Source organism: Pleurotus ostreatus (genome assembly GCF_014466165.1).
Source record: "Pleurotus ostreatus strain PC9 chromosome Unknown scaffold_2, whole genome shotgun sequence".
In the NCBI taxonomy this organism is placed as follows: domain Eukaryota; kingdom Fungi; phylum Basidiomycota; class Agaricomycetes; order Agaricales; family Pleurotaceae; genus Pleurotus; species Pleurotus ostreatus.
In genome coordinates, this window is record NW_023503157.1 from 2,792,236 (window position 1) to 2,807,456 (window position 15,221).

At 50.2% G+C, this 15,221-nt stretch overlaps 6 protein-coding genes across 6 annotated transcripts; 3 read left to right on the forward strand and 3 right to left on the reverse strand.

Annotated features, from left to right (window-relative positions):
- Positions 1 to 3: 3 nt before the first annotated feature.
- On the reverse strand, positions 4 to 1,968 carry PC9H_003852 (uncharacterized protein; the record flags this gene model as incomplete). Its single annotated transcript, XM_036773444.1, has 12 exons — positions 4 to 57; positions 117 to 489; positions 544 to 645; positions 697 to 755; positions 806 to 854; positions 906 to 915; positions 971 to 986; positions 1,049 to 1,330; positions 1,392 to 1,476; positions 1,529 to 1,634; positions 1,694 to 1,769; positions 1,822 to 1,968. The coding sequence occupies 12 exons, from the start codon at positions 1,966 to 1,968 to the stop codon at positions 4 to 6; spliced, it is 1,359 nt and encodes a 452-aa protein (XP_036634917.1).
- Positions 1,969 to 2,283: 315 nt separating this feature from the next.
- On the forward strand, positions 2,284 to 3,411 carry PC9H_003853 (uncharacterized protein; the record flags this gene model as incomplete). Its single annotated transcript, XM_036773445.1, has 1 exon — positions 2,284 to 3,411. The coding sequence occupies one exon, from the start codon at positions 2,284 to 2,286 to the stop codon at positions 3,409 to 3,411; it is 1,128 nt and encodes a 375-aa protein (XP_036634918.1).
- Positions 3,412 to 3,759: 348 nt separating this feature from the next.
- PC9H_003854 (uncharacterized protein) lies at positions 3,760 to 6,935 on the forward strand (the record flags this gene model as incomplete). The annotated part of the gene is made up of 3 exons (XM_036773446.1): positions 3,760 to 5,510; positions 5,559 to 5,782; positions 5,836 to 6,935. The coding sequence occupies 3 exons, from the start codon at positions 3,760 to 3,762 to the stop codon at positions 6,933 to 6,935; spliced, it is 3,075 nt and encodes a 1,024-aa protein (XP_036634919.1).
- Positions 6,936 to 7,462: 527 nt separating this feature from the next.
- PC9H_003855 (uncharacterized protein) lies at positions 7,463 to 8,738 on the reverse strand (the record flags this gene model as incomplete). The annotated part of the gene is made up of 5 exons (XM_036773447.1): positions 7,463 to 7,983; positions 8,042 to 8,110; positions 8,170 to 8,290; positions 8,344 to 8,468; positions 8,543 to 8,738. 5 exons carry the CDS (start codon positions 8,736 to 8,738, stop codon positions 7,463 to 7,465), a joined length of 1,032 nt encoding a protein of 343 aa, XP_036634920.1.
- A 441-nt stretch (positions 8,739 to 9,179) lies between these two features.
- Positions 9,180 to 12,905, reverse strand: MSH1 (DNA mismatch repair ATPase msh1; the record flags this gene model as incomplete). The annotated part of the gene is made up of 12 exons (XM_036773448.1): positions 9,180 to 9,380; positions 9,439 to 9,666; positions 9,719 to 10,070; positions 10,119 to 10,240; positions 10,294 to 10,383; positions 10,434 to 10,579; positions 10,628 to 10,719; positions 10,776 to 11,253; positions 11,312 to 12,233; positions 12,288 to 12,391; positions 12,447 to 12,581; positions 12,638 to 12,905. 12 exons carry the CDS (start codon positions 12,903 to 12,905, stop codon positions 9,180 to 9,182), a joined length of 3,138 nt encoding a protein of 1,045 aa, XP_036634921.1.
- Positions 12,906 to 13,109: 204 nt separating this feature from the next.
- PC9H_003857 (uncharacterized protein) lies at positions 13,110 to 14,771 on the forward strand (the record flags this gene model as incomplete). The annotated part of the gene is made up of 11 exons (XM_036773449.1): positions 13,110 to 13,173; positions 13,240 to 13,371; positions 13,428 to 13,509; positions 13,560 to 13,697; positions 13,757 to 13,874; positions 13,931 to 14,032; positions 14,085 to 14,233; positions 14,289 to 14,384; positions 14,442 to 14,523; positions 14,579 to 14,658; positions 14,717 to 14,771. 11 exons carry the CDS (start codon positions 13,110 to 13,112, stop codon positions 14,769 to 14,771), a joined length of 1,098 nt encoding a protein of 365 aa, XP_036634922.1.
- Positions 14,772 to 15,221: the final 450 nt, after the last annotated feature.

Genomic DNA, 15,221 nt, shown 5'->3' on the forward strand with positions numbered 1-15,221 from the left:
GCGTTAGCATGTGAACGGCTTCCCCACAAGTCCATCACGATAGGCATCACTTATCAACTATACAAGCCAGACAGTGAGTATAGAAATATCCCGTAATTTCACAAAGGGGGCGTCACCTTGATCGAAACATATGTTCCAGCGACGCATATAAATGCACCAGCAACGATGGTCAACACGGCCAGAGTAGTCTGGAATTTCATCCGTCTCCATGCGGGGAAACCGCCTTCTAGATGGTACGCGTCGTGCAACCAGAAGAATCCAGCCAGCCCGTATGTGTACCAGGATGCAAACAGGGCAGCCGATATTCCAATCAGGTAGGAGAATACCGGAACAGCGATGGCCATGACGAAGGCGATGGCAACTGCCAAGAAGCAAAGTACCACCCAGACGGACCATCCGACAACGGTATGCTTATACATGTGTCGGGTACCCCGGAAGAATCGAACGAAAACTAACTTGGCGGCGGTATGAGAATAGAGGCCTCCCGCGCTAGAACAATTTCAGCAAGTGTCCATCAGGGATCAAGAGTGCGATACAACATACATCAAGAAATTACCCAAAGCGACACCAAAAGTTATCTTTGCCCACACCGGTGGTAAGGAGAGGAAAGCCGGCGAGGCCACCGTATTGCCTACGTACACATAACTAGATATGTGCGTTAGTATCTCGTCAGAGTGGACCCACTTCAATCCTTACATTACGATGGCGAAGATGCAATAGAAGACCGTTGCGAAGCCTTGAAGGCACCAAGCGGCCTTAAATGACCGGATCAGTAAGATGTCAAGGAAATGGATGCTGAGAATACCTTCATGGCGTCCTGTGGCCTTCTCATTTCCGATATTAGGATAAAGAACCTGTTGACTGTCAACAGTTGTTACACGGTAAGTGGCGCTGAATTTGCTCACATGAAGTGACCTGGTAGCATTCATTTAGTTTAACGATACTGTGGGCTGAAGAACATCCTACTTACCAGCATAAGAGAAGACCTTGGATCAGGGCACGAAGCATCAGAAGATAAAGCCCGAACATATATCATAGATGAACTGACCGGATTGGTGATGGCTAGAAACGCCGTGAAGAAATTAGACTGTATTGTTGCACTGATTACACGGCCAGGTACTGGGTTCCGTCCAGCAGCAATCATCGCTAGGAGGCCCGCAAGAGTGATGAAGCAGGCACTAACGAGCCCTAAGTTGCTCAGTCGATCCAAAGTACGAGGCAAGGCAACAACGAGCACTGCCGCGGAGAAGATGAGGACAAGGTACATCGCGCAAAGGCCGTTATTCGATAAGACGGATAATGCTTGCTGGCCAGATAATATTTCAGACCCCTGATACGTAGTCACGTCAGTCAAACTGTAGAGGTAAAGTCGAACATGCATCGATGCTTACTGTGCCGCAAATGGCGAAGATGATAGTTCCTAGGCCAAGAATCTCCCGAACGACTGGACCGCCGAGAATGTAGCCAGCATCGCCCCTAGAGCGCTGATGAGCGAGTGGGTTATGAGTTGGTTACCGGGTAGACTTACATGTTGTGAACATTGGGATGGTTCAACTTGAAGTCAACCAACAGTTTGGCTGTAAACAAGCCAAAGACGCCAAGAAAGATGATCAAGATGAGCGCGGGCACGATCCCTGCAAGGATTTTCGATCAGTCAATGAACACCGGCGGTCCATAGCGCGTGGCATCTTACCAACGACCGCCAGTGAGGAGGGCAGCGACAGCATCCCGTTGCTGACGATCTCAGCTATCATCAACAGGGCAACAAACTAGACAAAGTTATCAGGAGAGTGCATGCTAGGAGCGGCTTTGGCGACTTACTTGCCAACTAAGCGTCTTGTAGTGGAAATCATTATCCGGGCTTTCCTCGAAGACGTCCGCCACAACTGGCGGTTTCTCCGAGCCGTTGCGGCTAGAGTCCCGTTCGATGTCTAGCTTATCGTTGGATTTTTCTTGTAGGTATGCCATTTTTGAGAACGGTGCCAAAGACATTGTCTACATGTCCTCTTCTTATAGATATGGCAGAGATATCGAAAACCTATATCAATTGGTTATATGTCCGATACTCTGAGTGCTGCACATGGTCCTTATCGCCGAGAGGCACTGGGAAAAACCAAAGCCGTGGGGATTACATATTGAATCGAGGAACTAGTATCTGAGTGGAGGTATGCAGGGTGTGGCCGCCGCTGGCGCGCATTTCATCACGTGCGCGATCAATCATACTTCACACTGACACTGACAGTCGCCTAACACAGCGAGGCTTCCCAGACCTTGACCATAACCATGTCGCCCACTCCCACCACCAGCACACCTCAAAACTACTTTTTCGACGACATTGTGGCACTCATCCTCGAAAGCGACGATCACTGGTGGCCCCGGGACTTGTGCCGACTCGCGCGGGTGTCGCGTGCATGGCTTCACCTGGCTCAGAGGCGACTGTACTCCCACCCATCCTTATACTCTTTTAAAGGGTGTCGCCAGCTCTCACAGACTCTGCAATGCACTCCCTGCCTACGTGCGCTAGTGCGTGGGCTAGAACTTAGCCCGTATCCCTCCAAGACAACTACGTCGGAAGATCTTTCCGCCCTCAGATATCTGCTATCTCTCCCGGGCTTGCAGAAACTTTCATTCGGAGGGGAATTAGCTTACGAGGCGGGGAGGTTCTTCCGGCTGTTGTCCAGTTCCGAGTCGGTCACAGAGCTAAATGTCGACGGCACTTTACTTGCGGACAAGCTCAACTTCCCAGCATCGCTCGAGTGGGATGACTTCATAGCGATGAGATTTCCTAAACTCCAAACCTTGAGGTTATCGCACCTTGAGCTGGACGTTTTGGATGCCTCACCACCGCCGTTTCGCTTACGGAAATTGGTGCTTGACAACGTGCACGTTGTCGGCGAATCCATCATCCCTCTTCTTGACTCTTCAACACCACTTCACCTCTCTATCCGCATGAGCGCGGACTGGGACTGGGCCCCTGACGAAATCCACTCAGTCTTGGAACATTGTACATTGGAAAGCTTCCGCCTCGAGGCCCGTGGCATTACTTCACAATGGCAGGGTTTCTTCGACGAAAACTTGCCTCCGTGTCCTTCCCTGCAAACTCTGATTATCGATGATGTATATTTGGATGTCGACAACCTCATGTCCATCTCGGAACAATGCCCTCGCCTACAAACGCTGGGAATATTTGGACGCGTCGTTCGTGTTTCGGCGGGCCAATGGACAGACCTCATTTCGTCTGGTGCTCTCCCCCGCCTTCTATCACTCGGTTTACCCTCGTATACCTATCAGCCACCGGTAGTACCGTGGACAGATGCCAATGCTTCCCAAATCCGCGAAGCTTGTGAATCGCGGGGAGTCGCCATTACGTCCGGTATATCCAGTTTCTTATGCCCTATTTTGCTACGATAGTGCACTTAGTGTCCTTATCACGCTCTTGTACCTTCTCTTCTTTTGCTGCTTCTTGGTACGATGCTGTACTGCGTATGTGACTTTGTGGGCAGAATTGCCTATTATATTCATGCATAATCATATTGGCCGTGGTTGCCGCCCTGAGAAGATCAACTCCGAAAAATATAGGCTTTCCTTCATACTGTCTCCAGAGGACCGTGTCGACCTGGTCCGTCCGCTCTCTGCTTCCTCCCTCTCCGCCACGGTGCTCGACAGCGTCCCACCTTTAGACCAGAGCGATTCTGGCTCTCACAGCGACCACCACAATCCAGGGCCACAGCGCACCATCCCGCTTTCTTCACTTCTTCCATGCAATCTGTCGTATCGCGAACCATGGTCGGTTCTCCTGCCCCTTCTCAGCGAGCTCCCCGCAAGACACCTTCGTTTCTATCATTACGACGCGAAAAGGACAAGACCCGCTCTCCAACTGATTTCCCACAAATTGATACTTCTGTGGTCCCATCAGTTTCAGAGGCAGATTCGTATTTCGACGTCTATCCCAGACCTAAAACACACCCACATTCCCGTCAATACAAGCTCAGGCCGAAGGACCATAGTAGAAAACCGAGTCGCAGCGACCCTGCGCTTCAAGAACATGCGAGGGCGTATAGTGGATTTGGGGAAACTAGTACATCCAATTCTTTTGTCAAGCCATGTTATACATTTCCAATATCTGATACAGGTTACGACACAGCATACAGCACGACGCCCACGACACCTAAAGCTCAACCACGCCCCCGGACGAGAACTGATCCATCAGCTTCGACAGCTGTACCAGCACTCAGATTTTCTGGCTCGTCGTCTACCCAACACACGGAGACGCCGCCACAAACGCCCGTAGACTCTACTCCGTACGGAAGCTCATTCGAATATCTCCCTGTTTTAGTTGCAGCGCCCGTAGCTGGTGTCGAAACGATGGATGCGTTGGTGGATGGGATGAATGGGACTGGAGATGTTCTCGGCGCTGCGAGTTTCAATAGCCGAGCCAGGTTCGGCATTCCCAATCATCACCCACTTTACCAGCCGCCTCTTCCTACACCACCACCCGGTGTGATTTTAGGTGGTGCTAGCAAGACTCGCCGAACGCCAGTTAAGAAGCCACCCGCCAACCAGTCCAGTGAAGACGAAGAAACATCGCCTAGATCCCTGTCGATTCCACGCCCGCGCCGGCGAAGACACAAACATGGTGCTGGTTCACAGGGTGGATCGGCTTCCACCATTACCCTACCATCCTCCTCCCCTACCACACCCAGCGAAGGCGATACGCCTCCCCCTTCTCCAATCCCCATCCAAGAAAAGATCCCAGTACCCCCAGCGCCTCCACCTCCACCTCCACCTTCTTCATTTCCTTTCCCCAACGGCAATAGACGTAAAAGTGTCGTCCCTTCAATATCTGACATCATTCGGACACATGCTCCCCGAGAAGGGCAAGTTCGGTCTCGGCCTCCTACCCGTGGTTCCTCTATACATTCCCAGCAAAGTCATCAACCACTTCGCGAAGAACCAGAGTCTGAGCCTGATCCTCTTGCAGAGGAAGAAGTCGATATAGTTTCCCGGTCTTCAATTGACAGTATAGCTGATGAGATCAGACAAACCATTCGAAACCAGCGTAACCTTAAACCTGCATCTTCACCTGCGCCCGCCCTGCAGCGCTCACAATCATTCGCCAAACGACATTCCTCCTACTCCGACACGTTGAGCATTTCCTCCCCTCGCTCTGAACATGCCGCGGCATCTTCGGTTTACTCTTCGTCCGCCGCCTCAAGTATTCCTTCCCATCAGGTATCCGATATTCCCTCGTTTTTATCCATCCCTCAACCCTCACCATCGCAAGCCGTCGCCCAATACCTCCGTTCGACACGATTAACCACGCTGCTGCGGTTAACACGCTCCCCCCATGCCTCACAAGATCAACCGCTCACAGTAAGCCTCTCCGACCTCGGCAGCCAAAATGGCATTCCCATCGTCGTGTTTCTGGGTCTGGGCTGTGTTCGCCATATCATGGGACTGTATGATGAGATGGCAGAATGCTTAGGATTGAGACTGATCACAATTGATCGGTATGTGCGAACCTTATTTGCAAAGTCCATAGACTCACTCGTTTGCAGCTGGGGCCTAGGTCGCACGGATCAAAGACCGAAGACTGCGAAAGGCATCATGCAATGGGCGTCCATCGTCGAAGAGGTCCTTGACTTGATGCATATCGACAAATGCAGTATCATGGCACATTCCGCAGGCGCTCCTTACGCTCTCTCTTTCGCCAACAAGCTTCCGGACAGGATCGTGGGCGATATTTGCTTGATGGCCCCTTGGGTTGGAGGCAGTGAGGGAGGTACGTTGAATGCATAGTTCCTGCGTGAGTAAGCACTGAGTCGTTGCAAGCAGGTGGCTACAAATGGTTGAAGTACGTACCGAATGGCATCTTGAAGACCGCTCAAGCTGCGGAGTGGAAACTCCAAGCATGGATGATAGGGAAACCCCCCTCTTTGTCGTATCAAGGCATTGGTTACACCGCTCAATCAGCGCCTCCAACATCCAAGGGTAGCAGGCCACCCACTAGATCGGTCACCGCTCCCAATACCATATATCTTTCCTCTCCTGCCAACTCTCGCCCGAGTCTAGGTTCGAGTTCGTTTAGCGAATATGATGACCTGGGGGATTTTGACGGTAGATTTGAGAGTAAAAGTACGCTGGGTGCTCAGGCTGGCGGCGAGAAGAAATCGAAGAGGAAACCGTCGAAGGGCTTTCTTAATAAGCTCAAGGGTAATTCTCCCAGTCCGCAAACTCCTCCCGATGACAAACCTCCGCTCGGAAAGAGGCTAAAGTCATTGCGCTCAGTGGGATCCTTGAAGAGCAAGCAATCCTCGTCTCCTCGCCGATCAGAGCCTTCGACACCGACCGTTCCGCTGCCTTTACCGACGGAAATTGGTCTTGGTTTAGATGAGATTTACTGGCCGAAGGCTGGTATGGATACGTCATTCCCGAACTCTGGTGGCCAAACCTCTTCTCCCGATCAATTTGGGAGGACAAATGGGTACGATGGTATCTACTCACGTTCTGTCGGCCAACGATCGATATCGTTCACTTCATCACGCGGACCGACATCCCTCCCCTCCTCCCCTACGCCCGACTCCACATATTCCCTAGTCAATGGTAGCGGTAATAGCTACCAGGCCGCTCTTGGGAATGCATTGATCGCCGCATCCCATGCCGAATCTGCAAAAGGCACCCATAGCGACTTGTTGCAAATCTTGAATCATGAGAACCACTCGTGGGGTTTCTCGTATTCTTCTTATCCCCACCAGGTCGGGATATGGTACGGTGATAAGGACGAGAGGATCGCAGAGAACGCCGTCAGATGGATGGAACGCAATATGGGCGACCGATGCGTTGTCAAAGTTGTCAAGGGCGCAGACCATGCTTTAATGTACAAAAGCTCGGTCGTAGTGGAGATTCTGGAACGAATCAGAGGGCAGTGGTCGTAGTGCGTGCTCGGTACGTTCCGAGGCTGTATGATTTCTTGTGGGTGCCTTCGAGGTTTGCTGGCAACAGGATTTCAGGTGCAAGTGTCCATTATTATCATCTTATACTCTACGGCACATTATTTCCCTGCATTATTCACTTGTTTCGTTGTTATCAGTCATTCGCGGATTTGCATAGTCTTCACTCCATCCAGTCGTTTCTTTCCTCAGTTCATACGTTGGCTATGTATTTTATATCGCTCGTAAATTAGTCCCCTTTGCCCCTGATCAAATGGCCATATTCTGGGTCTACTATTCAGTTCTATCCTTATATTACTTCCTACCACGACGCAACGCACACCAGCAACCAGCTTGTGTCGTTTTGTGTTGTAGTTTCCCTGTAGATTCGTATGGGTGAATGTATATAATACTTTGCATTCGTCCGTTGTCGTGTCTGATAGTATGTATGAATGGTATCCAATATGCATGATGAAAGATGCGTAAGTAAATAATTGAAGCTATCTATAGCTATAATAAAAATATGTGCATATCTAACTGTGATCTGTGGCTGACGTGGAGAAATGTGAGACTGATGGCTCTTCAAAGTCCAAGAAACTAGGTAGAAAAAGGGTGGGATGACCTGGGTGAGGAGGACGCCCGACTTCATTGAGTTGCGCCACCCTGCTTGTAGAGGGTTGACCTAGTGTCGGCGGACGCGAGGGCGCTGGCGCTGGCGCTGGGGGTAGTGACTTGTATCGAGATGACGAATTCAACCCATTTTCAAATCGTGATTGTGATGTATTTGAAGCGATGAAGGTGCTGAGACGATTGATAGAGGGCATGGATACTTCTGGGGGAGCAGACGACGGATTTGGAGGGTCCGCCTTTTGGTTGCCAGTTCTATCGTCGCCACCATTCCTGATGAGCTCCAGTCTACGTTGCCTCACGCGTTGCAAGAATACGACGAGGCCGACAAGTATTGAAATGGAGCCCAAGAGAACCAATAGGATGATTGTCGTCGACAAGGCGCGGTTCCCAGGCCCTCCTTCCGAGTTGTTTTGCTGGTTCCCGTCTGATGAACAAAACAGTATCAGTGATGATCACTCGGTCAAGGGATTGCTGATACAAACTTGTTGATGTCGGACTAGCAGAAGCAGTGGCAGTGGCTACCGATGACGCCGATGAGCTGGTTGAAGTAGCTGTGAAAATAACGTTAAGTTAGCAGTGTTATTAGCATTACTTGCGCTGATTTGCTCACTATTGCTATCGGAAGTAGTGACGACAAGTGATATGAATGTAATTGTCGACGTGGAAAGGCCGTTGACGATGGCAAGTGTGTGAGGCGAAGTCGGATCTACGGATAATGTGAAGAGCACGGACTGTCGGATATCAGTTCATGCCACACGCCCGAGTCGTGGCGGTCGTCACATACTGGAGGGGGGAAGTTCGCCGTAGAGTCAGTGACATTAATCGTCGAGCAAATACCGTCAAGGCAGACATGGTATAGCGAGAGTATTGGTAGCTTGAACCCGGTATACTGTACTTGTGTTACACCAACTAAAATGAAAATGCGTTGCGGGGAACAGACATGAGCTCTGGGAGTAGCCAGAATGTGGTATAGGCAAACATACCAGGCAGACGCGCGGTTAGATTCCCCTCTCCATTCAAATTTACAAAGGGGACACCATTGAACGTGCTGTTGGTCCAGCCTGCTGAGAACTGTAATCCAGGATCGCCCGCTTTGAACGTTGTTGTGGCAGCAGATGAAGGAGTGACGAGGGCGACCAGAGCGAAGACGATCCATGGAAGAAAGTGAGGGTGTAGCATTAGTGGCCTTGACTCTGGAGAGCAAGGAAAGGAAAATGCGGGCTACATGCGACGCCGCCGGGTGGGGAAGGTGAATGAGTGAGAAAGAAGAGGGAATATTGGGCGAAATATACACCGATCACTCGATCGCTCCAACAGTGCTTAGTCATGTGACAACGGCCACTTGTCGCGATATCATACTGCGATGATACTGGCCTGGACCATCAGAGCAACGTCTACAGTGACAATGTACCCACATGCGCCCGTTGCCAACAGTTCAACACCACGTATATCTTGGTATGTGTCGAACATCGGCCATCGTGTTCAGACTTTCACGGTCGCGACATAATTCCTTCTCAAAATGACTATGAACAACGTGTATTAGATTGCGGGCTTTATCGCACAACGATTGCAAGTATACCGTAATTACTCCTCAACGCCGCATGTTCGGCAGCATTGTTCTCACGTCGTTGTCCAGAACTCGGAATGGACCATACTCTCCTCTTGACGGGTGCTTTTCTCCCCGTGCTTTAGACAGTCCAGTGTCGCCGAAGCAATGGTCAGACATTTTGAAGGCAATCCTGCAAGTTGCGCGACCTTCAGACCATGGCTATCTCGATTAATACCTGGTTTGAGCCGGTAAGAGTATGCAAATCTGTCATCCTAGGGACATCACAACGTGTAAGTCTGCTGCGAAGTATATTGGCGAGATGTCGCTCACCCCTATGTCCTGGACATCACTGTGAAAGAAGGTGACATCCTTAAAGACACCACTGCCGGCAGGATTCTCCTGTTGTTCTGTATACCCAACCATGTCCGCTAATTCGTGGAAATGTGTTGCGAATAATGCACGACATCGGTTGACGGTCAGGAGGTGATGGATAGTGGCAAAGGCAATGGCCAGACCATCTTTTACTGTCGTCCCTCTACCTACTTCATCCATGATAACCTGCCATCAATGATCAATGTACATTCAGTACACATTTAGCAGGGCAACTTACGAGGCTGCGGGGCGTTGCCTTGCGGAGAATTTCTGCTGTTTCCATCATCTCCACCATAAATGTACTCCTTCCATGGAACAAGTCATCCTTGGCGCCCACTCGGGAGAAGAGTTGGTCTACGAGGCCAATTGTTGCGCTATCAGCTGGGACGAACGACCCTGTCTGCGCAAGAATCGCTATGAGAGCTGTTTGGCGTAAAAGGGTTGATTTCCCGGCCATGTTAGGACCAGTGATAATATGGAGGCGGGACTGTGGTGTCATTTGAGTAGTGTTTGGGGTGAAAACTCTTCCCGAGGTGAGGAGGCCTAGCTCTACGGTTGGATGCCTGCCATTCTCAACATAATAGGAATGGCTAAAACAAGGTTAGTTGTTGCCGATGAACCATAAGATGACCACGGACTCGTCCCGAATCTTTGGCCGTACAAAGTTCATCTCTTTAGCTAGCTGGGCAAATCCCAGCGTAACATCGAGTTCGTCTACAATACGCGCGTTGCGCCTGAGTTGCGGTGCGTGTTCATTGACCTTGTGTTCGGATTGTTCTCAGTCAATGCGCTCAATGATTGACAGGAGTTTACCTCATTTCTCAACAACTCACAAGCATCTCTTTCTGCTATCTCCAGGGCCTGCGCCGTCTCAACGATTCGAGCCCCTAGGTGGGACCATTCCTAGAGCAAATGAAGCTCTTTGTAAAGATTGTATGTGGTAATCGACTTACCTGATTAAAGTAACTCTTAGTTGTTCCACTTTCTGCGATGCTGATGAACGCCTCCGCTTTGTTCAGCTCCCCCTGTTCGCGCTTTTTGGCAAGATGAACATGCATGCCATACGCGGGGGACGTTCTTAGGGTCAAAGAAGGGGCATCTAGGTTATGTGAGTCGGATAGTGATTGAGTGGGACGACGGCACTCACTGAAACGTCGTTGTAATTCAAGCTCCTTCTGCTCACGTTGCTGGAGAAAGTTCTTAAGGTTTTCGTGCAACGTTGTCAATTCCTCAGAGAATCTGAAGAGAGAAACATCATTCAGCGAGCGACACGAGCAAGGGTGAATCCATCTCACGCTGGATTAATGAGCCACTTGTCATGGCCGAACTTCCAAGCCGTCCGGTTTCTGGCATCTCCTGGCTCCACAAGTTCTTCATCGCTCGCACCTTCTGAGCCCGATTCTGAGTCGCTGATCTCTTTACGAAAAGCAAGGTCTATGCGTTGTTGTATACTGCTAAGCTCCGAGAGGCGAGACATTAAAGCATCGATGCTAGCCCAATCTTGACTGCTGAGGTGAGGAACCTCTTGCATTTCGAACCGCCGTTCATCTTCGACGAGTTGCCGAACGCTTCCCCATGCTTTTATGGTATTGCCGAGGGCCAGAAGATCGTTAGGCCCCCCCTTACCCAGTAAGAATCTCTGAACAATTCTTCCAGCATCTTCGATGTCTTTCAAGGCCACACGTAAACTGGTACAAAAATGAGGCCTTGCATGGAAGAATGCAACCAAGGTTTGACGGGCATTTATCTCATGTAGTGATGTGCTTGGAGAACCTTTGATAGGAAATGGATGATATCAGGACTATGACGTTAGGGTGTATGAAGTACATACATAACCATCTACCGAGGAGGCGGCTACCGCTGCTCGTCACGGTTCGCTTTACGGTGCTCAGCAAGCTGCCTTTCACGCCTCCCTCCTTCATGCTTTCGCGGATTTCAAGTGCTTTGATGGTATGAGCGTCGATGCGCATTCGACCGTCATTGCCTTCCCTATTGGGTAGGTTGAGTGTTGGCATATTCTCGAGAAGGTTCGCATGAAGGTATGCAGTGACCAAGTTGAACGCGTTCTCTTCTTGGGGGGTGTAGGAGATGGTAGGCGCAGTAGAGTTGTTATCGTCTGTCTGCTCCGTGATATCGTCCGATGCGGTGGCATCATGTCCAGCATTTGGATGGTCTTCATCGAGGGGCGGTTCCTTTGAGGTAGCAGGCAAATGAGCGTAGGATACGAAGCTATCTTCCTCCTCTAGGATCGTTCGTACTGGATGCGACGGTAACCCTTGCAGTCGATGGTCAAGCACAATTTCTCGAGGATTAATTCGTACGAGGTCGTCCCGCAGTGTGTCAAGGGAAGACAACTTAGAAAGGAAGTCCCCAGTCGAGATATCAATCCAAGCAAGACCAATTTTCTTCTGACCGAGTACACCGATTCCGTTGGCGTCGATCACGTCTGCATCACTATGAACGGCGAGCAGATAGTTGTTTTCGTATGGGTTCAAGAAGCTCTCGTCAATGAGAGTGCCGGGAGTAATGACGCGTACAACACGTCGCTCGAAGTATCTCGCTCCCGCGACAAACTTGGGGAACTCCTCACACATGGCCACAAATCGTTTGTGGTGTTGTATAAGGGTCTTCATATGCTTGTCAAAATGCATTAGAGGGAAACCACACATATGTATGCGTTGACCGTCCCATTTGCGCGTAGTAAGTTTGATGTCGAGGAGAGCAGCCACTTCAACAGCCTGCTCGAAGTAAGACTATACACCGTACAATCAGCGATGTCCATTCGCATGTTGAGGGCCAAGACTTACTTCATAAAATTGCCCCACACGAGTAAGAAGGATACAATGGGGAAATTTATTAAGATTATCGAGTATCTCGCGCGCGAGTTGGTTCCGTGGTTGTAGTTCAGAGTCTGGCAATGTGATGCTTCAGATTGTGGCCTATAGGCGCGACAGGAACTCAAATACCATCACGTTCTTCCACGGAGACAGCCGCTGGAGACGCGCCGGTCGTTATTGATGCGACGACTTTGGTTTGACGCTTTTTCCTGGCTTTCTTGACTGGTTTGGGCCCATCCTCAAGAGAAGTGGACGGGGACTTTACTGCAAGAAATATCATTATTTCCCCAACCTAGATGACATGCTTCAAATGAGCGTACATTTCCGTGGTCTGATGGGCTTTTCGATACCACCTTTGAACTCCGGCAGCGGCTTCGCTTTTGTGCCATCTGCAAGGACAAAAGTCGTAGGTAACTCTTCCGCTTTCTTGCGAGTCCTACGCTTAACCTGGATGGTCCCTGGTGTGCTAGACTCGATGGAAGCAGCACCGGTAAGGGCTCTGCAACATATGCGCTGCCCAAGAGAGGCCGGCTTGTTATTTATACAGTGGGAGGCGGCATTTCGCAAGGTTTGTAGAATCGCTAGCATGCATACAGCATATGTCGTCCCGCCGGTTCACCAGAGCTGAAGTTGGTCGCCAGGAATTTCAATCTGGCCCTTGGGCGAGGCGCCGAAAAAGGAAGGCAACCTAGTCGGAGTTTCAAGCCAAAGTCGAACTGACTTTTGCTTCCCCTACAAAATTCAACTCCCCCAACTTCCCTTCCAACCAACGCACAACTCATCTCCCTCACCATGATTCCACGCCGACGAGGAAACAAAGCCAAGAAGGGTGTCCAGTTCACCGTCATGGTTGTTGGTGCGTGATTTACTGTGATTTTGCGGCTCGGCAGGTTTTGTAAAGCGTGGTTTTTGGGACATGTAGGTGCTTCAGGCACTGGCCGTACCACTTTCGTGAACACCCTCTGCGAGTCTGAGGTCTTGCCCCACAAAATCTGCGACAACCCGGAGACGGCTCAGGTTGAGGAGGGCATCAGGATCAAGCCTGTGAACATTGGTGGGTTTTGATCACTGTTGGTAGGCAGGGCTTCGCTAAACACGTAACCCGAACAGAGCTTGAGGAAGACGGTGTGCGCATCGCATTGACTATTGTCGATACCCCGGGTTTTGGCGACAACATTGACAATGAATTCGCGTATGTGCCAACATCAGAATGGACGAGCCGAATGTAACATGCCGTTCTAGCTTCCAAGAAATAGTTGGCTACTTGGAACGCCAATACGACGACATTCTCGCGGAAGAGTCCCGCATCAAGCGTAACCCTCGCTTCCGCGACAACAGGGTACACGCGCTCCTGTACTTTATCCCCCCTACCGGCCACTCGTAAGCCTTCTATAATCCTACACGTATTTGCATTTTCGCCTCACAATTTCATTTTCTAGCTTGAGAGAAATGGACATCGAGTTGATGCGCCGCCTGTCGCCCAGAGTCAACGTCATTCCCGTCATTGGTAAGGCGGATTCTTTGACTCCAAGTGAGCTTAAGGGCTTCAAGAAGAGGGTAAGTGGATATTTATGCCACAGTATATGACAGAAATTGAAACGACGCGTCGGTAGATCATGGAAGACATTGAACATTACGATATCCCTGTCTACAACTTCCCGTATGACGTCGAGGAAGATGACGAAGAGACAATCCAGGACAACAGCGAGCTTCGCGTATGTTTCTTGCGATTTCCTGTTTGTGTGAACTCTCATCACTTTTTTCCAGGCACTCTTGCCCTTCGCCATCATTGGCTCTGAGGAGGAAGTTGAGATTGACGGCCAACTCGTTCGTGCAAGAATATACCCTTGGGGGATTGCAGAGGTCGACAACCCAAAGCACTCAGACTTTAGCCGCCTACGAAGTGCTTTGCTCGGGTCGGATTTTCATCATCAATTCGTTCGATCGTGAGCTAACCCTGACCCTGCACAGCTCTCACCTAGGCGACTTGAAATCGCTCATTCATGATGTGCTTTACGAAACCTACCGTACTGAGAAGCTCTCAAGGACCGTCCACGCCGACTCACAGTATGTTTACCCTTATTTTTCTTCTCGCACCCAAATAACCGAGCCCGATGTTCGCAGCGACTCTTCCATTCATCCCGAAGAGCTTGCTAGCCAGAGCGTGCGACTCAAGGAAGAGCAACTACGTCGTGAAGAAGAGAAGGTCAGTTTCACGCCCCCTATGTCGATGACCACATACTAAATCCTTTTCCCATTAGCTCCGCGAAATCGAATTGAAGGTGCAACGTGAGATCAACGAGAAGAGACAAGAGCTGTTGGCGAAGGAAGAATCCCTCAGGTTGGTGCATCATTCTGTTTTTCACAGTCAGTGGATTTGACATCACATTTTAATACAGGAACCTGGAGAGTCGCCTTGCTGCCCAAGGGTCGCAGTCGGAATTCCGCGACTAGACGGATGATTGATGGAAGGTCGTTCGATGTAGGACCTAAAACATTTGTCCCGGACTTCTCTGCCACGGAAGTATATACCCTGTTTACCCCAGACGCTCGTTTCTTGTTTTGTTTTCTTGCGTCCTTACACCTCGGATAATGAAACGTCTGTCGTTACCTACGTATCAATCTTTTTTCAGATTGTCTTTTGGTCTTCTAGTCGCTCGGCACCGTATCATTGATGGCTTTTTTGACAAAATTTCGCTAAATAACGCTTGTGATCTGCCTGCGTGATGTTGAAATTGGCCCTGTGAGAGTAGAAGGAATGTTTGTTTCCAGGTCTTAGTGGCGTGAGAACGCATTCCTAATTTGGAAGACAACTGATTGCCCGCCCACTGTTGTGGACATCCTTCACTTCATGCTCCTTTCCCTCAGACGACTGATGCCCGCCAGCCCATCGTCCGCCTGATT